This window comes from Rousettus aegyptiacus, unplaced genomic scaffold (genome assembly GCF_014176215.1).
Source record: "Rousettus aegyptiacus isolate mRouAeg1 unplaced genomic scaffold, mRouAeg1.p scaffold_m13_p_1, whole genome shotgun sequence".
Lineage (NCBI taxonomy): Eukaryota > Metazoa > Chordata > Mammalia > Chiroptera > Pteropodidae > Rousettus > Rousettus aegyptiacus.
The window spans coordinates 185,482,807-185,505,875 of record NW_023416284.1 but is presented as its reverse complement, the minus strand read 5'-3'; the positions used below and the strand labels follow the sequence as shown (position 1 = coordinate 185,505,875).

At 51.6% G+C, this 23,069-nt stretch overlaps 1 protein-coding gene across 8 annotated transcripts; it reads right to left on the bottom strand.

Annotated features, from left to right (window-relative positions):
* Positions 1-1,318: 1,318 nt before the first annotated feature.
* On the bottom strand, positions 1,319-23,029 carry ERMARD (ER membrane associated RNA degradation). 8 transcript variants are annotated; one of them, XM_016125069.2, is made up of 18 exons: positions 22,954-23,029; positions 20,024-20,189; positions 18,711-18,850; positions 17,719-17,820; positions 17,366-17,455; positions 15,298-15,395; positions 14,731-14,867; positions 13,513-13,627; positions 12,663-12,765; positions 11,194-11,223; positions 9,857-9,925; positions 9,171-9,344; positions 7,378-7,461; positions 5,686-5,762; positions 5,045-5,170; positions 4,464-4,682; positions 3,509-3,622; positions 1,319-2,109 (listed from the first exon to the last, which is right to left on the bottom strand). In XM_016125069.2, exons 1-18 carry the CDS (start codon positions 22,957-22,959, stop codon positions 1,926-1,928), a joined length of 2,034 nt encoding a protein of 677 aa, XP_015980555.2. In that variant the 5' UTR covers positions 22,960-23,029; the 3' UTR covers positions 1,319-1,925. The 8 variants fall into 8 exon arrangements, with proteins under 8 accessions (XP_015980555.2, XP_036079629.1, XP_015980556.2 ...); XM_036223736.1 differs by lacking the exon at positions 22,954-23,029 and adding an exon at positions 22,741-22,762; XM_016125070.2 differs by lacking the exon at positions 4,464-4,682.
* Positions 23,030-23,069: the final 40 nt, after the last annotated feature.

Below are 23,069 nucleotides of genomic sequence, written 5' to 3'. Positions count from 1 at the left end.
AAGGCACAGTTCAAAGGGCACTTCTCCGCGGGAAAGCCACTGTCGCCCTGGCACGAGGGGCCTGGGAGTGCCAGCTGTCCCCTCGGCCCGCAGTGAGCCGCGTGAGGAGGGGCAGGTGCACACAGGGCCCTGGCTGCTTGCTTCCCGGGAGAACATTCTCTGGACATGCAGAGCGCCTCACTTCTACATGGAGCGAGTTCGAACTCTCCTCCCAGCTAACGGCAAGGTCCGCGACACCGACTCACGCCGTGTTGCCTGGCCCGACCTCACCTTGCTCGGAACAGGGAGAAAGGGACCAGACGCCTTCCCGACAGGGCGGCTCCAGGAGGCTGCGTGCAGCCTGCTCAGGACACCGGTCAACCGCGGAGCCACGGTCTCGGTCGCGCTGTGCCCAGCGCCTGGCCTGCGGCCCGCTCCCGGGCTTGGCTGTGTCTTGGCGGCCAGCATGGTCGTCTCCCCGGGGGCTGGCTGGTTGCCGGCAGCAGAGGGCACTCGAGTGCTGGCCCCCGCCTGGGGCCCCAGGAGGCTGGCCAGGACGGCCGAGCGCCGCGGCCGCGTGAGGCTCGGCCGGTGTTTGTCCTCGTCCTCACCACGTGTCTCTCTCCTCCCTCCGGGCGCTCGCTCAGCTTGCTCGTCCTCTCAACACTCGGTCCCCACCGATCGGCCCGGCTGGCCCTGGGGCGTCATCTACTCGCAGGCGGCTCTGCTCCTGAGAATCTCAATTCCGAAAGGAGCCGCGCTAGCCAGCTCGCCTTCCCTAGAACGCTCACGTGGCTGGCCGGCCTCGGCACGGGCCCCCCAGGTGTGGTCCACCGCTGGCCCAGTCGCCGCGCCCCAAGGGCAGAGGGGTGAGGTGGGGTCTCAGGGCTCACTGCCCACTTGGCTGGAGCTAAGTGACAGGGACACGGATGAGGCAGGCTGCCTGATGCATTCGGGGCTGACCCACACACTTAAGTGGACCCTCCGGGTGGCTGTGTTTTCAGAACTGTTCAGGCAGGCCCTGGCGTGTGCTCCACTCCTGTCCTTCCCCGACGCTGACCAGACCCTGCCGTGTGGAGAGGCCAGGTGGCGCCCTCCTCCTCTCCGTCCCTGGCTTGCAGCACGCTCGGCAAACTCCCTTGAGCGGACGTGCGTTCGGATGTGCCGTTCGGACGGTTCCCCTTCACGGAGGGTCGGCACGAAGCCAGCCGGGGGCCCGCTGTGGCCTGCAGACCCACCTGCCAGTGCCTGCCGCGCATGCTCATCAGATGCGCTGGACCGCAAGGGCTTTGAGGGCCTGAAACACACCACTTAACGTGCTAAATACAGCCAGAAAGGATAGCCAGAAAGGATAGCTTTTTTAGAGAAAAATGACATAATAAATGTGGAGACGTGACAAAAAGTACCATCGGTTGACATCTGCCAATACGGGTCCAGGCAAGATTTATCAATGGATCCTAAAAAATGGAAGCGCTACTGGAAAAAATGTTCACAAGGGTTCAAAGTAACTTCCCACATGTCAGTTATTAATTCTAAGTAAACGTCCTTATAATGAAGAAACCTGGTGCCATCCACCTTCGCCAAGGGGTCAAGCCTCACCTCACCAAAACAGGTTAACCGAACGTGTCCCCTGGTGTGATGACCGCGGACGCGGCACCATGCATGTGCACACGTCCCAGTGCGGCGCGCCGAGGACACCTCCTCTGAACAGTGTGCTTTGCTACAGGGACAGGGGACCGCGTCTGCTGTCGCCATCCAGCTCCAAGGGACCCGCCTGCGGTTCACTGAGCCGGCTCGGAAAGAGCCCGTCGGAACTCGCGGCGAGACGGAGCTCGGACGCGGGCCGGCCGCCGGGACCCCCGCCTCGGGTTTCCAGCCGACACGCTGCTCAGTGTGAGGCCTGAGATGGGTTTTCCGACGTGGCCAGAAGCGTGTGAGCCCTGTTCCTACGGCGCCGCTTCGCCTGCAGGTTTCTTGGCTAAATGCATTAGCATTTGCTCCTTCTCGCCGAAAGCCCGCATTTTCTGCAGAGCCGTGTGCGTGAGCCGGACCGTCTCCACCCACTTGTTCTTTTCCGGGCTGGTGTGAGCCGCCAGGTTCTCTGTGTACTGCAGGAGCGACTTCAAGAACCTGTTGAAAAAATTAATTTCTTCATCTGTTCCATTACAAATGTAGTAATGATGTGAACACTCTTTATTTTCGAATTAGGATTAAAGTACTGCACTCAATTTTTGTCTGCAAATTCAAGAAAAGTACGTACAAAATGAAAACAGAATGCAAGTTAAGTGACATAAAAATGCTAAAACGTCAATGTCACTGGAGAGGTAGATGGACTCTCAGAGTTTTACACGCTCAGGAGCGTTTACACAGAACCTTCTCACGTGATGGAACTTGATTTCAGAAAGACCGCAGGCCCTCTGGACCAAGCCCGCCCGTCATGCGCACACTACGCACGTCCAAAGGCACCAGATCCCTGGGGTAGCCTGCACGCTGCCGCCCCGCCCCTCAGCTCCGCCCTCGGGGGGCAGGTCCCGTGTGTCACTGGTCAAAGGGACGGCCCCTGGTGTTAAATAGTCTTTCCTTAAAGATACTTGTCAAAATGTTCGAGGGTTGTCTGATGGGAATGTCATTTTTACATTTTCCGGGTTCTCTTCAGTTTCCCAAATAGTCTAAAATTTTCTCCAACTTTTAATTTTTGAAAATTTCCAAACGTACAGACATTAAAAGAATAATACAATGAAAATCCACGGATCCTTTGTGAAGAGCGTGGTTCTCAACTGGGGGTGATTTTATGCTCTGAGGGTATTTGGTGGTCATGCTGGGAAGGTTACTGGCATGGAGTGGGTAGAAGCCGGGGTGCTGCCAAACAAGCCACTGTGTGCAGGACACCCCCAAACCCTAACCAGCGGGATGGCCCCCCAGAGAACCACCCGGCTCACAGAGGGATGTGTGGAGGCTGGAAGCAAGCACCGGCTGTTAACATCCGCCGCCTTGTTCACCTGGATTTCACCTTCTTTCAGTAAGGTGCCATAGTCACTTTTTCCAGTTCCTTTTAACCACGTGGTGAGGTGCCTGCTACCTGCAAAGCTTGGTTTAAAGCCAGCGAAATGCAGGGCCCTTCGTGGGAGAGCCTGAGCCGTCTCCCGGGGGATCTCCGGTCACACACGTGCAAGCCCACCCCCAGACCCTAGACTTGGGCTCCTGAGGCGTGGACTTCCCAAGCAGCGGAAATTAGTTATAGAAAACAAATTCGTTTTGGGGCCGCGACCCTGACTCAGGTGTCCACATGGTGCGTGAGGCAGCTGAGGCGTCGACTCCCTTCTGAGAGACCTTTGCCTGTGAGCCACATGTGGATTTCTGAAAAGCGTCAGCGTTCAAGGCTCACAGACTTGCCCTGAAACCCATGACAAACAGTGAAGGACCAAGCGGACTGGGGTTTGAAACAACCACCAAAGACGACGACCAACAGGAGTGAAAATTATTTCAAGTTGCCAAACAGTGTCATTTCTTATAAGTGTGGCGCACTTACTTCAGGTACTGCTGATATTCATGAGCATTTTTTCCATGAACCATATGAATGTTGACCAATTCCAGTGCAATCAGCAATAAAATCAGGTAAAGCGTAGGCGACAGAAGCTTAACACTAAAAATAGATAAAATAGGTTAAAATTTGTTAAAGAAAAATGTTTTCAATTTCATCAGAAAAACATTTCTTCATCCACCCAACTCTTTGTTTGAGAGCCCTAAAAAGCACACCTCTCCGAGGAAGGGGTTTGTGCTGTACCCCAGCCCCCCGAGAAGCAGCCACCTGGCCAGGCCCCGCCTTCCTATGTCCCGCTCAGGGTGCCAGCGCCCTCGGCTGCCCCAGCCCACCGCTCTGCCCTTTGGGGTCGCAGGACGTCACCAGCTCTGCGCCCGGCCTTCCCACTGCGCCCATCCTCTGCATCCGACAACATCCTTCTCACAATCAGACAGTAAAAGACTTGCACAAAATGAGAAATACTAATGGCTCAAACGTGAGAGTGTGTTCACTGTCTCCAGGACTCAAACGCCAGCTAAAGTTGTTATCTTTCCCACTAAACTGGTAGATTTTTAAACATCCTGCTTGGGGGAGGGGAGGACCTAATGGTATCATCCCATAAGCTGCTGGTTGGAGTATAAACTGGGTGCAGCCTGGGAAACAACCCAAGAGTTAAAAGCTCTACAGATACTACTCAAATCCAAGTTCTAGGCGTTTGTCCAAGAGTCACATCTTGAGGACGCGGCATGTCCTCAAACTCATGGCATACGCGGAGAACCCGGAATGCCGGCACACCTGAGACCCAAGCGGTCCCACACGCCGAAGCTGCAAACACACTTGCAGACGAGATGAACCTGAACTTCCTCTAAAATGAGTGTTTCTTAGAAAGCATGAGAACTGCATCCAAGGGTGACTCCCGCCCGAGCGCGCCTCCCAGAACCGGAGCACGGCGGGAGCCACACACCTGCTTGACATGCACAGGTAGTTCCGCCTCTGCCGGGAGCGCAGCCTCTTCTCCACCCACTGCTGGTGCCTCTGCTCCCAGGAGGCCGCCACCTGGCGGGACACCTGGGCACAGCGCCTGCCGATGTTCTGGAGCACAGCGAGCACTTCCAGAACGGCTCTGGGGCAGAACAGGGTTGGGACGCGGATGCTGCAGAGTTCGGGGAGCAGCCGGGGACACCTGCGGGCCAGGGCATGACTCCGATGGGCACGGTCTGTCACCACCCTGTCGCCGCCTCGCGGGACCTACTGGGCTGTGAATTCTGTGCGCAGGGGCCGGCCGGCAGCCTGCCTTCGGTCTGCTGGTACGACCCCGCCGCACGCAGGGTCAGTCCGTGCGGGCCTGACCGTGGGAACTGCTGCGGGACGGGCAGACGCGTGTGTGAACACCGCGGCTTGCCTAGGAGTCCCTCTGGGGGAACGTGACAGGGGGTTCCAGTGCTACCATCCCATATGTGACATTTAAAACACAGGAAATAGCTGTTTGCAACCCCGATCCACTTAATTGACGTTTTAACAATTTTCAGAAGTGCTGAAATGTACTTGTCAATAGGAAGGTTATCCAGGCCGGTGAAAACGCAGTGATTCTCAGGTAGGTGGTGATACAGGTCACTTGTGAGTCTTAAAATTAAAGAGTTGCAGGCGTTTGTTTCTGAATTGCCTTCTAATCTGAAAAACAGAAAATATTCAAATATACATAATGAAATTTAAGATGCTCAATTAGCGCCTGTGCAAAATAACATTTGTCAATGGTTTACTGAGCAAACCACTTATCTGCCATTTAGTTTCCCGAAGACGGAACGACAAGTCGCCATCAGACGCAGTGGTAAAAACAAACGATACAGTGCGCGGAGAGCAAGGCACTCGGCTGATGAAGACGACCCATGGACCCTGCGGCGGCGTCCCGACCACGACTCCGAATCCCTGAGCTTCAGGCCCCCATTTCCAACTGTCACTAAACACTTACAGTGGGTGTTGTCTCTGCCAACGGCCCCGCCAACGGCCCTGCCCACGAACGGGCACTGAGCTGGGCACCACCTCCGCTACCCCCTGCCCCCGTCCTCTGCTCACGGGGGCCTGGCTGGCCCTCCTCAGCAGGTCCTTGTCCCTCGGCCCTGGAAGAGCCCTGGGGGCTGCGCTCACCGGTTCGTTCTGACCACCCTGCACGGCCCAGGGTCGCTCACCCAGCTGTTTCCCTGGCGGCTTCTTCCGGCAAAGGCAGCAGAGGCCACACCCTGAGGCTGCGCTCGCAGCTCAGCACCTGGGAGGAAAAGGTCCCCCTGCTTTTAGAGTGTTACAATGAAGCGCCAGGAAACAGGATTTTAAATTGTTACGATGTTGCTCTTTGTAGAAAATGTTTCTATAAAACTGTTTTAGACATAAAAACTGGGCGGCGGGTGTCAGTCACCCACTATAATCAGACAAGCCGGGCTGGACGAAGCTTCTTCCGGTCAGCGGGTGGCTGCGCGGCAAGCCTGCGGCTGCCAGTTCTTCCCACGGCCCCTGGCTGGGAGCTGCAGCCACGCTCCCTCCTCTGAGTAGGGACTGGCTCTAGTGGGTGGCCCGTCACCAAGAGACCCGAGGAAGTGAGGCCGCTGCGTGACTTCTGAAGCCAGGAAGCGCAGCACCCTCCGGGTCCCCAGGCCGCGTGCTGTGCGTGAAGATGCGGGACACCTGGGCCAGCCCAGCAACGGTCTCTGATCTCAGATCTGCCCACAAAGTGCAAGCAAAGGAAGTGGCCGCTGTCACCCCCACGGAACGTGGGTGCCGTGCAGCGGTGACGACCAGAGCATGGCCTGACAGGACACAGACCGTCGGCTAATTAAAAAGTGAGCAGTGACAGATGGCGGGGTAAGAAGCTACCGGAAACGGTGCCGAGCAGTGTGGGGAGAGGAAGGGGCGCCCGCCAGGGAAGGGAGCACCGCCGAGCGGCCCAGGGGCCCAGCGAGGGAAGACCGCCTCCCGAGGTTCCCCTTGCTTCCAGAACCTTCCTCCTCTGAAACTGTCCTCCCTCCCTCCCCTCTCTCGGAACCTGGGTGCCCAGCGGGCAAGTCCAGGGTCCCCCTCTCTAAGGTTCTGTCCCTGGGAAGCTCAGCATGGCGGGGGGCCGTGAGTGCGCAGTGGGCTGGCTGACGGTAGGGCCCATATGGCCTGAAGCGCCCGACACAGTCCATGCAGAGCTGCGGCTCACCCGCCCCCAGGAGTCTGTCCGCACCCCTCCCGCCTGCCGCCACCTCTCCTAAGGATCCTGGGCTTGGTCCCCTCGGGCACCGGCTCTCTGGGGCTGTGTGCAGACCCACGACCCGTGCGCTGCCTCTGGCTTCCGCAAGGAGGGCGGGGTGGCTCTGATGTGACCGCAACGTTCTTGGGGACGGCCCATCTATGCCCCCTGTACCACCTTCATGTCCCACATACAGTGTGTTGAATAAAGTACTAAGCTAATTTCCAAATTGGAGCTTCCTGGCAGAAGCGCTTTAACGTTCTGTTTGCATGTTTGTTTTAATTTATAAGTTAACAGAAGCTGGTAAGTTAAAAACTGACATTCGTCATCACTGACAAACAAGAACTGCTACCGTCCTGGGCAACGATACAGATGATACACTGGCCTGCTGGGCCGCTTCCCCACAGTCGCCCACCTGGTACTAAAAGCCCCCAAAGCCACGCATGCTGCCATCATTTCTCTGCGGGGTACAGGCCCTGAGGCTCGGAAAGGCCGAGCAGCAGGCCCAAGGCCACGCATGCGAGTGACGCACTGCGGTAGACGCCGGCGGACCTGCTGACCCGCGTGTGCCTTGCCGGGGCCGCCTGAGCCCTCGAGCATCTCCTAGCAGAGACCACGCACACGCCCTCGCCCCCAGATGGCTGCACGCGCGCACCTGCTTCTTCAGCCGAGCAAGCGGATGGAAGCGCGCGCTGTAGCCTTCTGCGAGCCTGACCAACGATTTTACTGCTGCTTTTTCCTAGTTAGAAAAAACAGATGTAAGTTACTACAACTTTTGTTTAGGCTTCTAGGTTTTTCTATTGAATTTTAAGTCACTCAAGAGTCCTAGTTTCTCGTTATTTCCCTCCATGTAATTCTTTTCGGCTGTAACAAAGCAAAACTCTCCTTTACAGGAGGTCTGAAGACAGTCAAATCATAACCCCCAGAGTGATTTTAAATGACGCTTGTTAACAACGATAAAACTTAAAAAGGTCAAGTCTGCTCTCTACCCCCAGTGCAACTAAATTAGGAATAAGATTCCAAACAATCAGAAAACTTAAGAGATTCCCCTAAACACCTAGGACATGGTAGAAATTTAAACATTTAAGATCAATAAAATTAAAAGAATTATATAGCTCTAAACACATAATCGTTAGATATATAAATACTGAAAAGCCAGTAAAAATATCGTTTAGTTATATTGATGTAACTGCACCTACAAAATCAAGTCAGCTGATGAAAACGATTAGAAATAAAAAGAGAAGTCAGCGAGTTCGCAGCTGACAAACTGCAATAGCTTTCCTACACATAACCGCTAACTACCCAGAGTTCTCGGCAGCACACAACGAATAATTAAAATAGCTGGACGTTAACTGAAGAAATGAGCTTAACCTTTCATTCACCCAAATGCCTGAGAGGCCGACAGTGCCGCAGGGAGTGTGCTCCTGGGCCCTCAGGGATCCCCGTTCTAGTGGGGCAGCCAGGACGCTCGTGGTGACGCTGGTGTTGACGGCAGGGACCTGGGGGCCTGCAGCGCCAAGAGTGCACGGGCTCTGCTCCAGACGTGACACTGCGGGGGGCTCCCGGCGGGGAGGAACTGTGAGAGGACGGTTCTGCCCGCTCTGCTGAGCATGGAACCCGGCAGAAGAAGACCTGCCACAGCCGGCGATGCCCCAGGGGAAGGTTAGGGGGGTCTGCCCAGGTGGCGGTGGCGCGGGCAGGTGGGGAGACACGGTTTGGGCCATGTTTTAACAGCAGAAGACTGAAGGCGGAAGGAATGTGGGGGGGTGAAGGGGGGACTCGGCCTTGGGGCCTCAGCCGCCTCCAGAGAGGAGAAGGCGCCACACGTGGGGAGGTGGCCTCAGCGATGGGGCACCGTTAGGGAGTGATGTTCAGCACAGTCAGAAACGCCCGTGGGCCCCCACTCATCCAGCAGCAGCTCATTCCTACATATTTTAAACTCAATTCACGAGGACTTCCACTTTCTGTGTTAATTTTTGAACTTTAAAAAAACTTTAACAATAATTGTTATAGGTATAATCTGAAAAAAAGATTAAAATATCACTAAACATTCTAACCTAGTTTTTTTTTTAATAATATTTAGTTTATTGATAGATGCAAACATTGCACCCCACCAATTTAACAGACATCTACAAAATTTCCATTATTTTTAGTTTAATCCTGAGTTATAGTCTTTGGTTTGCAATTTCCTGTGGCAGTTAAAAACAAAGGCAAATGTATTCTGAAGAAATGGGTTAAATTATTTTAGATTAGATTAGGTAATATTTATTTATTATACAGAATACATGCATACGTGATTAATTCACAATTATCTGTTTTGATGGCATACTGTAACTCAGAGAAATTAAGCAAAACGTGATTAAGAGTTAATTCCACTTAAAAATAAACTATATCTTTCGTAGCTGAACGACAGCGACTTAATTAACCGTTTTCTTCCCGATACGATACCTTAAACACCGACGCCACATCTTCGTCAACGAATCTCAATAAAAGTACAACGGAAAATGCAAGCAGCTGATCTGTTATTTCTTTTGGAAATCCAGGTAGGCTGACTTCCCCGTGGCTTAAACGATCTCTTACACGGGGACCCTCCTGATGGTTCAGGAAATCCCAGAGAAATTCCTTTCAGAAAAAAATCACAGAAAACATTTTATTAGTATTCTCAGCAGAGGAAAGTGCCAAGGCCCAGGCCTGACACGGTCACAGACAGTGTTCACTCGGCACGAGAGGTGAGCCTCAAGGAGACCGAGGGCCAGGACCACAACTCCAAGGAACAAGCGGGTGGCCTCCTGGAACCCGATCTCAATGCCCGCCACTCCATCAGGTGGGATCCTCCTGGGAATAACACTCTACCCGCACAACTCATGGAACCGACACGTTCAAGAACTCTCTGGGGAGCGGGCCGCTGAACCGGCATGCCTTAGAAAAAGGACATTTGGACGATAGACACAATGCACAGGACTTGGGCTCGAGTCACAGCTCGGCAGGTGCTTCCTGCAGACGATGAGATTGAGGCGTGTGCAGGAGGCTCGGGGCCCCCTGAGTGTTTCAGAAGTCAGAACCTATCCCACCCCAGAGACATGCAGCGCCACCCATAAACACGAGACCTTCCAACTGGGAGGCCCAGTCCTCACCATCGCAGGCTCTCCAAGGAAAAGAGGAAGCTGGTTAACTTTACCATCATTCAAGTGTTTTGCCAGTATCTAAAACACCAAAAATTAACAAATTAATTGGTGCGTACACACACACACGCGCGCGCGCGCACACACACACACACAGAACTTGTAGAGTTGAAGGATAGAGTACCTTTGGTATGAGATGTTAAACAAGCCAACAGAAAGAAATAAGGAGTCTTAAATGCAGCAACCCCCAGTTCAGGAGAACTTTGCCTAACCTGTGTGACTTGCAGTAGATGTATCTTCTCGTGTGGAGGGTGTGTGTGTTTGCATAGTTATGTGTACATGTGTTTACCTACATTTGTATGCGTGCATGTGAGTACATGCATGTTAATGTATACTTATTTGTGTATCTATGTGTATATGTAGTCATATGTGCGCTTGTGCATGTTTACATGTACTTGTTTGTGTCTGTATAGTACACACGTTTGTGTACCTGTATCTGTGTACCTGTGTGTATGTTCATAGGTACACACGTGCACATATGTATGTAAGTACCTACCAGGCACTTCGTTAGCCACTCCCTACCTCACCGTGGGCTGTGGAGCCCAACCACCTGTCCCGGCCTCTGGGTCCTGCCCCGCACGGAATGCACTATCCAATCTAATCATCAGTATCGCGCGCATCGTACGCTCACCAACAGCGAACTACTGAGCCAAGGGACCCCGCGCAGGTCGGCGGCACCCGCGCTGCTGCACCGCCGCCTCTCCTCTCCGAACGCTAACAGGTGTTTAAAGGCAAAATGGTCTGAACGCCTCAACCTCCACCCGAGACTCTGCTCCGTTTCCTCCCAGGCCGACTCCACGGTGTCGCACTTCAGGGTATGTGAGGACGACACACACAAAAGCCTCTAAACCCCACAAGTGACAGAAGGCGTGTCCAATGTAATTTTTACTATTCCAGACTTTCACCTCCAGAATCCCACCCCCAAACATGCAGACTAAACGCATCGGTGCACACTACGTGCTCCCAGCAGCAGTCGACGTGTGGTTCGCGCGCAGAGAGGGAACGTGCTAACGCAGTCTGCCACGTGGGCCTCTAAGCAATCACGGCAGGTGATGGCGCACCTGCTGGCGCTTCCGACTCTGGCCTCTCTATGGCTTCGGAAACGGTCTCGTGTAGCCTAAAAACTGCATTTAACTCTATGTAAATATTTTTTGTTGTTTGGTTTATGTGACTATCAATATTTTCCTATAAGCATGTGACTTACAGCTGATCTTTAATTTTGTATTTTAATTTGCATTTTTAAAGAATACAACATTTTACTTGTTTCAACATACTATAAATTTACTTACTTCATCAAAGGTGGTATAAAGAGCTGTTGACTTCAGAAAAGAAAAAAAAAGAAATAATTAAAGCAAAATACAAGCAGAGTGACATTATTCAAAGCAGGAGAACGTTCTGGCACATGGCAATGGACATTCAACGCCTTTTGAAGATGACTCTCCACGCGGCCGCACTGCGGGAAGAGCACGCCAGCACGAGCCCACGTGCCAGGGACCCGGACGGCTGCCAGGCGCAGCCCCGGGTGGCGCCACGGCCCCGGGACTCCCGCCCCCTCCCACATGCAGAACTCCTGCTGCTGGTGTGCGTGTGACGCTCAGGGAGGACAGCTGAGAAGGCCCTCGATGGACGGCTTTGTTCTCCACGTCGGAGTGGTCAGGACAGAGTTCAGACGTGGGCCCTGGGGCGCAGTGTCTAATCTCGACTTCAACACTTTGAATGCGAGAAGCCCTCAGCACCTCCAGTGTCTCTGTAAGACGGGCCATGCGCCAGCCACCACAAGAGGCTGCTGAGAAGGCGTGCAGGATTTTACACATGACATGCTGGAATCGGTATTCGGTGGGAGCTGGCTCTCGTAAAGCGTGGTCTTACCCGTTAATGGTCATCAATGCATTTCCAATTAGGGATTATCAAATGTTGTTAGATGTTTATCACTAAACAGATTACTCAAAATCTGCATCTTTAGCTCCCAAACCTGTACTGCTGACTCTTAAAAATTTTTCCTGAGCTCTATTCTAAGTAACCAATGACCTAGTAAATCTCCCCAGTTCTTTCTCGAAAAAGCTGAGCTTTCCACTCATCCCCATAAACCATATGCGCTGACTCCCCTTGTTTCACGGAAGTGGTGTGTCTTCTCTGTCACCCTAAGGTGAGCGTCTTAAACGTCAGGCGGCCCCGCTGGTCTTCACACCTTGCGCTGCTCTGAGGAGACCTGACGCCGCGACGCGTGCTCAGTAAGAGCGTCTGCCCAGCACTCACTGTCTCGCGGAGTTTCTCCACAGTGCGTGTCGCCGTACGCAATGCTGCAAAGTTTATTCTAGAGTTCACTGGGCGCACGGCCGCCCAGAAACATCTGTGCGCCTCCTCGCAGCTGGCGAGACCAAGTTCTGGCCAAGGGGAACAGTGCCCGTAAAGAGGGGGCATGCTACAGACCACGGACCCCCCATGGGGTTGCGATGCCACGCCAACCGTTATGGCTACAGGCAGAAAGCGAGCAGTGACTATCTTTACGACATCACTAAGTTTAAAAGCTTGCTTGGAAATACTGTAGAACTACAAAAACAATAAAAAAAAATAACAAAAATACAAGTCCTGAAAGATCATTATAAGAAGCAGCCACAAAAAATGACGGTCAAGCCTTCCGGGCAAAGTTCTTAGCTAAAACACTTGTTTAATGGTAAACAAAAGTACATGAGACATTAAGAACTTTTAATTAGGCACAGAAGACTGTCACGACAGTCGCGATCATTAAAGCACGCACCTCGGCTGTCAGAAGTCTCCGTGGACACTTGTTAATGGTGGCGAAGACGGTCCTGAGCCCGGTCTCCAGCTGCATCAGCAACAGCATGGCACAATCGGCAAACCTGTGCAGTTGGAGGGACACAAGCGAAACCTCCGCGGTGACGCGGACGCTGGCACCAGTGCCTCGGGAGCAGCGCTGCGTTTGCCGCGACCGCTGCGCGCGAGGCGAGGACGGTGCCTTCGCTTGCTACAGTGGGACACGAGAACACGATCGAGGCCCATCAGACCAGTGATTTTAAAATCACTGTAGCGTGTCAACGTTTGATGACCTACTTTTAGTACCTCAGTATAATAAAATGTCATGGAAACCTGCCTAATTCGTTCCATCACTTCTAAAAAATACTCAGATGCCAGGACATCAGCGGATTCTCACAATACACAAACGAACGTGTCAGGTACTTTCGGTCCCAGAAGTGATGACGAGGAAAACGGGAGGGACTTCAAAGACCACGGACCTCCTGACGTCCACTGGCACAGGCTCGGCTCCTCAGAGACGGAGGAGACAGACCTTACTCGGTCTGTGTTTCACGATTCTCTAACATGGGACACGATGTTTCACTCATGCCAAAAACTCAAACATTTTCAAAAGTTGATTCTATAATCTTTATCGATGGTGCAAAAAGGTGACATGAGCTGAGTCACAGAAGACCTCTGGATTAGGCACAGGGAGGCGCTTCACCCTCAGCTCCACCCTCGAGTCGGCCCACGGCTACCGATCGCCAACGGCAAACAGGCCTGGAGGGCGGAGGGACTCCAGAGGACTAGCCTCCCGACTTCCAGACCCACTGTGCGATACCACCTTCCGTTACCTGTGTGACTTGAACTTGATCAATGCAAGTTCCCAGTATGGCAGCATGATTCTTAATATGAAAGTGGATTTCTTCGTCAGTTCTTCTAATACCGACAGCACCTCATGAGTAACACCTGCAAAACAGCGAACTTTTTTAAGCACAATCATGCTAATCTACTGAAAATGTGCGAACGCCCTCGGGGAGTGGCACTGGCAGCCCCTTCTTTACGCTGCGGGGCGGCGTGTGCCATGAGCTAAGGGGGCCGCCCCAGCTACGGCCAGAGGCGCAGGTGCCGGCCGGCGCCCTGGGAGAAGAGTGGGCGGGGACGCGGCATCCTCTCAGTGCGGAGGCTCGAACTGCTTTGAGGAGAGGTGTTCGGGGTTGACCAGCTGACCAGGAAAGTATGTTTCCAGAAGCTACAGGAACCAAGAGCGAATGCCAAGGTAAACCACAGACTCTGCGTGATGATGACGGGGCAAAGCAGGTTCATCCCTGGTAACGCACGTCCCATCTGAGGGGGGCGGTGCGTGTGTGGCGGGGTGCAGAATCTGTACCTCCCTCTCTATTTTGTTATAAACTAAAACTGCTCTAAGAAAAATCTTAAACATATATATATTATTGGCAGTCGCCAACCTATCGAAGGGTCCATGGTACGAGAACCTGGGGCTGTCGGCGCGGGGGGCCTGCGCCGCCTCCCCAGGGGCTCACACTGGCAAACGCAGACTTACGCCTCGATTGCCCACGTGGAGAAGGAAGGAGCGTGGGGCGAACCCACGGCTTCGCTGCTCTTTCGAAGCTCTGTGTGCGCCCCACCCCCATAATGTGGCAAACGGCTTTGTCATGGAAAACAAAAGGACAGGGGAGACCCTTCCCCTCCTGGCATTTGTGGCGTGACTGAGCACAAAGGCACGAGAGGGGTGGGGAAGGGAAAGTGTGTTGGAAAACGGTCCTAAGCCACGTGTGCGCCAATACAGGTAACGGGCAAATGGGTGCCGTCACCAACAGTGACTCGTGGAGCGTGGCTCTCAGGAACCCCCACGGCCACCTGGAGGCACGTGGGGACAGGGAAGTTTCACGAGGCAGAGTTTAAACGGTTCTTCATGTGACTTTCAAAGGCATCTCACCATTGGAGGATAACATCCCCACGTAAAGAGGTCAAGTCCTGATGCTATTTAGTGACTCCAGAAATATCTCGAGAAAGATCCACGCGGGGAAAACGAGAAGCGCGGTACTTGCCAGGGAAAACGCTCAGGTCCCCCACGCGTGTCAGAGCGAGCGGAGGGCGCCGCGGCAGCGCGCGCTCGGCGTGCCGAAGGTAGCGCTTCAGCAGCTGACCCAGCCCCGCCGTCAACAGCACCATCGCGGAGCAGTACCTGGCGGAAAATGCCGGGGCTGTCAGAAACGAACTCGGTCACCCACGTCGAAGCTTTACTTTCAAAAAATAAGCTTAAAATTAAGAAAGTAGAACACTACACAGTGTCGGAGACCCCAGAGCTGTGTGAACGAGGCAGAGCCACGCTGGCCAGGAGGGGCGAGTGCGTGTCGGAAGGCTCGGGCGTCCCGCCAGGAAGCGGCGTCCGTCCCCGCGGCTGTCGCCGACCCGCCTTCCGGCGTGAGTCCCTGAGAGCGAACCCACAGCACTCCGGCCGCTCCGCTGCGCACGTCGGTTTTATCTTCAAACTCCTGTCCCCAAACTCTCTCTTCTTTCTCAAGGCGCGCGTACCTCCGTGCTGTGGCACTAGAGATAAGACACTCTCCTGGGCACACGCAAAGACAAAGAGCGGCACCTCCCCAGCAACTCACTTTGCAGGGACCTCGTGCGGCGCCGCGAAGCCGTGCCACAGGACGTTGCGCAGGTTGAGTCCGCGGGGGCTGCCCACGAAGACTTCCAGCACGTTCATCTGGTCACGTGATAGACAGCAGGTTACCGAGCAGGTAAACGGCTACGGCTGCTGAGCAAGACAACAACTCTGGACGATGTTTCCTTTCCTCCGTGGAAGTAACAGAACCAGCTGTCGGGCCGGGATGGAGTCGTCCTGACAGCCAGGAAAGGAGGCGACCGGCACTACCGAGCGTCAAGTCGGGTGGGACACGTCTGGTGCCCACTTGCGGGCCTGTGTCCTCAGAGCGGCCTGCGAGTCAGGCGCTGCGGGTATCCCCGCCCGCAGGGGACAGCAGGAGAGGGCAGGCCAAGGCCCGAGGCCACAGAGCTACGAAGGGGCACGTGACCTGACCCAGGCGGTGCCACTTTCACACCGGGCGTCAAACCCGCCTTATGTCTAGAAAAAATAAAACCAGAAACAAGGGTACCACGCAGAGTGGCGGGCACTTGTGCCATGCCGAGGGCAGTGCAGAGGGCTCCGACTAGGAGTCCCCGCCTGCCCGCGTGGGTCCCTCCACCTGGAATGTGGAGACACGCCCACACAGGGACATGCATGTCCGAGGGCACCCCTGGGCAAGTGCTCTAGGACAGAGAGACGCGGGAAAAATGGAGGGTGTTCAGAGACTGAAAGCACCCAGCCATGTCTCATGAGACAGAACCGCGGGGCGTCAGAGAAGAAAGGAGAGCTGTCTCCCTGTGCTTGCGCGAGAGCCTGTGGGGCCGCGGATGTGCTCTGAAGTCCCCTCAGAGCGCAGGAGCGAGGCCCGAGGGTGCGAGGTGCAAGAAGGAGCAGTCGGCATCAACGCCCGGCTGCGGCTTGCCGGCGCTGCTCCGGGCGCGCTTCACACTCACACTGGTGTTAAGGTGAGTGACAGTAACAGTGACTCCTTACCACACTCTGACAGTAAAGTAACGTTATTTATTACTAAGTCGACAGTAACTTTTAATTACCTGTTCATGCCACCTTGGCAATCAGATATACACGTGCCTATGAACTAGTAAAACGGGGGTGAAAGTGGCCGCAGGAGGCGAAAGCCTAAGAGCGCACGGGCAGACCACGGAGACCAGATCGAAGCGACGGAACGTGTTTAAGAAGCCAGCGCTCCGACAGGACATTTCTACTTTATCTTCACTCCATGCTCTCCATGACAGAAAATGACCTTCAAGAGGACAAGGGGTACATAACCGCCTCACTGAAAATGGATTTCCTGTCCAAAAAGAATGCGTCGAGCCCATAACATATTACACAATTGTACATCTTCTTGGCCCAGCAGACCCCTTCCCAAGGCAGTTCCTGGCTTTCCTCCTCACCTTCACCTGCTTGTCAGTTGCTTAAAGGCTGGTCTTAAACAATCCTGATCATGTGCTCTCTAGAGGATTTTGAAAAAGTAAATAGCTCTGCATGTTTTCTAACTGACACCTAAGTTATTTATTCACCATAAACTTGAACAGTGGCAAAGGGCATAATATCCCTCATGTTAAAAATACTGATATTTTAGAGTAAAATTGTAATGCCACTCTTTAAAGAGTTAAAATCTTATTTTAGAATACGTTAGTGTTATATTAATATATAATTAATGAAATCAACAGACTTCCAATTGTTCATATGACTGGCCCCCTAGAGGTTATTATACCAAAGGCTATTGCAACAGAGACCATCACACCAGAGGTCACCACACCAGAAGTCATCACACCAGCGGTCATCACGTCAGAGGCCACACGCCAGAGGCCTCGCACCAGAGGCCATCACGCCAAAGGTCACCACACCAGAAGCTAGTAGACTGCACCAAGACCCATTCTAGGAGAGATGCGTGTCTTTTGGCTAGAAGAGTAGCAATTTTTAAAGGGGAGGTGGAAAAGAAGAATATGCTCGACTCACTGATATGATTTTTTCCTATTACAGCATCACTTTTTGAGGAACAAAAGTACAACGAGCATGAACTGTTTTGTGTTGTGCCTACTCTATTAACAGTGGGCAAACGGACTTACCACCGACTGCCCGAAGACTTGAGCGAGCTCTTCAGATGCAAGCAGATCTCTTAAAAGAAAGGGGCATTCTTTTCCAATCAGTAAAAATACCTAAAATTTAAACAAAAATCATAAAACAAATTGCATTATATTCAGAAAATCACCCCTAAAGCAACTTTGTATGAACAAGGGGAGACAAGTCCTGAGGACACCAATGTCTTAATTTCATTCAAAAAATACTGAAAATCTGCACCAAATAATTGCATTTTATAGGACAATAATTAAAATCAAGAAATCTGAGGGCAACGATCGAACAGTTTAATGTTCATTCGGATGCTTTAACAGCCCCACAATGAAAGAGTTCTCATACTTACGTCACCCAAGGATCGTTCTAGACACGATGTCAGCTTCATTAAGCTAAGAGAAATTGCAGGAGATTGAAGACTTTCCAAGGCATCAAATATTTCAGCAAATAACTGTTTAGAATAAGATACATGTTAGAATTTTTGCTCAATAAGAAATATTTCTCAAAGTACCAATACTATTCATGACATTCAAACCTCTAAAAATTTCAATTACAATATTTAGTGACTTTTTTGGTAGAAGTAAACATTTTCTATACAATTATAATAATATTGAGTCAAAAAAGATTTACTAAAGAGTTCTCTGAAAGTTCTTTATAAAACGTTTATTGAAAGCAATAAATGTGGCAGAACTGTAAATGAAGTCAAATATTCTGACCTAAATCTTATTTTCCATTTTGCTTACTTCTTAAAAGTAGATAAACATAAGGCAGCTTGCTCTGTCACTCCAGAGAGCTATTACAGAGGGAGCCACAATGACCCTTACACTATAAATTAGGAGATCAAAGTATTTTAGAATTAGACTTTTTAGAGTTACTGCTCTATTGTGGCCATTAATGTACCTAGTGAAATGGCTGGTGGAAAGCAACTTACCAGCCAAAGGTTTGGGGAGGCCCTGAACGGGCCTCCTCCCTCCAAGCCTCCCTTCACCAGCCACGCACCCGTCTGTCTCCCAGCCCCTGTTTCAAGAATACTTTACTATCTATCCAGGTCTTTCTTTTTTCCTGGAAGTCCACTTCACTCTGTCCCAGGACCAGCACCCATGTATCACACTATGTCCCCAGCCCCCCATCCTGATGCTGTCCCCCAAACTTCCTTCATCCACAACAATGAGCTTCTCAGCTCAGGCTTCAGACTTTGAGTCCCCCTCCCAACCTGAAAGCCTTCTTCACAGCTCAAGGAGGCGTAAAGGAGACAGAGCCCTTTACGATTAGTAAGTAATAAGGGTCTCTAAGTGGAATTTGCAAAGCCTTTGCTTTCCAAAGGTTGTTCAAAGGCCAAACCTCAGGGGAGCTTGTCCACTGGAGCCACTGTGTGAACTGCATTTCCAGCTGTCCCCGGGGCAGGTGTGACAGGTGTGAATGGATGGCCTCACACACAGGGCCCAGGAGCCTCACGCTTCCCCAGTAATCCAGACCCTGGGCTTAAAGGGCAAGAAAACAAGGTAGTATCATAGCTCTGCATCACGTGACGGTCTAGTCTGACTCGTCAAAGAAAATGTGCTCTCATTACGAAGTTTTCACGCAGCCAAAAATCAGTTTATAACTTAACCCACAAAAAAGATACTCCTATGTCTTTGAAAATAAATTACATAGCGCTTATCTGATTATAAAAGAAAAATGAAAAATGTGCTATCAGTAGAGTTTGGAAAATACAGGAAGGTTCAAACAGGAGAAAAATATTTTCTTCAATTTCTTTACCCATATATGTTTATAGAAAATCAGGCTCATACTGTATATGCAATATTTTAACCCGATTATTTTTACTTAACATTATTCGAGTGTGAGATTTCCAATGACCTTTATTATCACGCTTATGTGATTTTTGTATATTTAGAGCTGAACAAATGATCATGATCAAAAAATATAAAAGGGTGAACATCTCCTTCCTGACCACTGAATTCCCCTTCTTAGAGCAGTATTATTAATTCCTTGCATATATTTAGAAATATTTATAGGTATACAAGCCAATACAAATATCTTCTCATTTTCACTCAGCGATATGGCTCAGAGAAACGTCTGTAGCAAGACAGGCCTCCTTGTTCTGTTTTACCACCGGATATTCCAGTGTGCATTTTCCGCAATTTGCTCAAGCGACCCCCTACTGCTTGGCATCTGGCTGTTTCCAGTGCCCTTTTCCTCTTTGCTGTCTGTAAGTGCCGGTCTAGAAGATCCTGGAACTTACTGGAACGGCTGGACCAAGCATCTTCAGTCATCATCTTTATAACTATTATTACACTCCCCAACCCGAAAACCTGCTCTGAAAATGTGCGAGACGTCACCACCTTAACAATGATTTCGTACCCCAAATCATGCCTTGTATTTCTACCCTTTTCCACCCAGAGTGATGGCCAAGCGCTGAGGTCCATGCCCCCCACAGCCCCCCTTTTCTTCCAGTTTCCGCAGCTTTCTGTTAACTCTTCTATCCTGCTCTGGCCTCATTCCCTCTTTTACACCAATTCCTTTCATCTTCTGAGTTAAGCCTGTATTTTAACATCCTCTAACCACAAGCAGCGACGGTCAGGGAATTCTGCAGGTTGAGCCGTCTTCAGTGGCACAACAGTGACAGGTGCTCGGGGTGCAGAGAAAGTGCAAACCTGATTCTGCACAGATCACACAGTCCGTTAGTGTCTTCCAGCACACTTCACCATTTGGAGTTACAATACTATTGATATCGTGACTTCCTCTGACTTCGAACCCGAGTTTACAGATCATGTCATACACTGAGGGAGAAAGACACGTGGTGGGAGGATCTTCTAATATCTGAAATATGAAACATAAAAGATACCGTTTAAATGATCTTTAACACGCTTTGTGGATATCGTGTGACGAAAACACTGATTACATATTAAAGATAATTTACATATTTTCAAATGTTGAAAGACTTAAAATTATTTTATGAATTATAATATTTGTTAAGATGTGTTTCCAGAAACTCAGTGTATTTTATGGATAGTTCATTATTCCTTTCAGCATTCCTTTACTATCCCAAAGTTAATCACGATAAGCAATTTTTTAAATGGGGATGGGAAAAAGCAGAAAATGGAGCATAATAAAAACAGGAAAAGCATCAAACCATGCTGCTGTTCCATGAAGGATTATATAACACCAAAATCCTCATAATTATCCCATCACATACGGTCATCTTATAAACCTGCAGAATCATACTCTAGGTCTAAGGCTGACCTAGGGGTCCCTATCCGATGTGTCAAGTGAAGGGGCGGCAGCATTCTACCACTGTGACTAAGCCCCGGCCGATCCCTAACTTGGCAGCTGCCAGTTTAAGTTCCCTGGGCTGCTCTTCCTGGCTCCTGAAGCTTTGCTTCTCTCCGCTCTGGCTGTCGACCAACCCCCGCGGGCCACCCAGTTCCGGGATTGCCTGAGAAACCTGAGAAACATGCGACCGCACGCTGCTCAGCCGGTCAGGGCACTGGAGAGGGCAGGCAGGAGCGGACGTGCTCGTGTTGCCCGCGGCCCCCGACGCGGGTCCACTTCCTGCTCCTTCTAGCCTCCGGCTGCAGCAGCTGAGTCCAGCCCCCAGCGCTGCCAGCGCTCGTCGGCCCCACTTCGTGACCGGCCCCTACCAGAGACACCACGCCGCTTGTCCAGGGCCTCCCCTTCACAGGTCGCGGCCAGGTGCCGGTCGCTGAGGAGCACAAGCTCCTCCTTAGAGATCAGGTTCAGCTACGACCCGGCGACGTTTAAGTGTCCACGTTTCAAAGTCCCATCCACTCTCCTTCCTTCCCTCAGTCCTCCAGACTGTGACTGAGTCCTGCAACTGCCTCCCCCATACTTTGAGACCTCTTTTTACCTTTTCAGATACCTAGTTAATTCTGTACCTTGTTCACTCTCTAAATCCTTAATTCAAAAACTTAGTGTGGTTTGTCTACTGATACAGAAATAAAATGCTCTGAAGGGTTACTTTCACATCGAGAGGGACTCTGCATTTTTGAAAAGCATTCAAACTCCAAAGGAATGAGCTGTAGTTCTGGAGTGTCAGGTGACAGGCAAAATTAATATTTTTACACAAAAGCCCATCCACTCCACTACTAAAGTGAGCCGCAGACAGAGCAATGTAAGTTGTGTGAAGTCTTCCTTTTTGATTGTAGTCACCCTATCAACATCATTGTCCCTCAGCCTCAACCACAGAGCAAAATTTGTGTCCCCAGCAGCAGCATAGCCCCAGGGCACAAAAAAATAATCAAAGGTAACAGAATGACTGGCCCCTCCTACTCTCAGCTGAAATACATCCTCCGCATCTCCACAACCTTCAGCTTTTGGGAAGGACGCTCTCCTATACCCTACCAACAGGTACACAATTCTAGAAAAAAACCCACTGTTAAATAAAATCCAACCTCAAATCAACAAATATTAGATGCTGCAATATCCTTCACTCATGATAATTAAATACCTTGTCTTGCATGTTACGGTTACAAATATGCCTGTCCTGTCACTAGAAACCAGAAACTGCACGTTTGCATGTGCGATCACCCACCCACACCACTGTTCTTTGGTACATCAGCTGTCTTGCCCAAAGATAGCATGGGGTGATGTAAATGTCTTGTTTTGGAGCAAAGACTTAAATCTGAATTTGTCCCCAAAATCTACCTCTTGCCTTGGAAAAGTTACTTAACATGTCTGAGCCTGTTTTAAATGTGAAATAGTGTGAAATACTATCACCCTCTAGGATTGCTGTCATTATCTGAAAAGCATCCAGCACACACTACTCAGATGCAGTTACTGCTAAAACTGATACATGTTTGATGTGTAATTGCCTGAGGAAGAAAAATAAAATCCTAATTGCAAGGCATCCCAAGAGAATCCGACCTACAGCCAGTCAATGAGGCCCTTGTGATTTAGTTTTGTTAGAAAAAAGTCCTACAAAGGAAGGATATAACTTTGTCAAGTGTGAGCTGCAGCGGCAATTACTACTACACAGGACTTCCCGTGTTGCTTAGTTACTACTTAGATAACACTTCCTTTAGGTGATGAAGGCCGCAGTCAGAATAAACCCTTAAAGTAAGGGCGCGTGTTGCTTGCAATACCGGGTTCTGGGTCGGCAGCTCTGGGTTCCGACAGACCTGGCTGTTACAGCGTTAGAGCCTGGACGCCCCACAGGCGTGTGGAGTCATTACACTATTTATTCAAACTTTAGCCTGGAACCTGGGGGACGATGGGGAACTGGGCCCTGGAACGGCCTGGGGGAGGAGACGACGCCAAGGAAAACGAGGGCGCGGCTGCTTTTCGGGGGTCGGGGTCAGGGCCAGGCGCCCACCCTCACTCCGGTCGCGGCCGAGGGGCAGGCACGGCCCACCTGCCTCCGCCGCGGCTCCAGCCCGGGGTACGCGGCCAGGGGGCCACTCGCGGGCGTCGCCCTCCCACGACCTCCGCCGAGGCCCACCCGCTAGAAGGGCGCGGCCCGCGCGGCGCCCCGTCCAGCGCCTCGAACTGGCCGCACGCGGAGCACCGGAGGAGCGGGCCCCGACGCGCCAGCGGGCACGCGGGTGAACGGCGCCCCGCGCCCTACCTCCATGACTTCCGGCTCCCAGCCGCCGGCGCCGCAGGGTGACGGCGCCTCGCCCCGCCCCTCCCTTCGGGCCGCACTTCCGGCTGGCGCGGCGCAGGCGCGAGACTTGCGCTCTC

Coding starts and splice junctions, on each gene's coding strand:
- ERMARD (XM_016125069.2), bottom strand. Junction 9,926..11,193: donor TTTATACCACCTTTGATGAA/GTAAGTAAATTT, acceptor TTGGTGTTTTAG/ATACTGGCAAAACACTTGAA. Junction 9,345..9,856: donor TCCTTGGAGAGCCTGCGATG/GTGAGGACTGGG, acceptor TTTTTCTGAAAG/GAATTTCTCTGGGATTTCCT.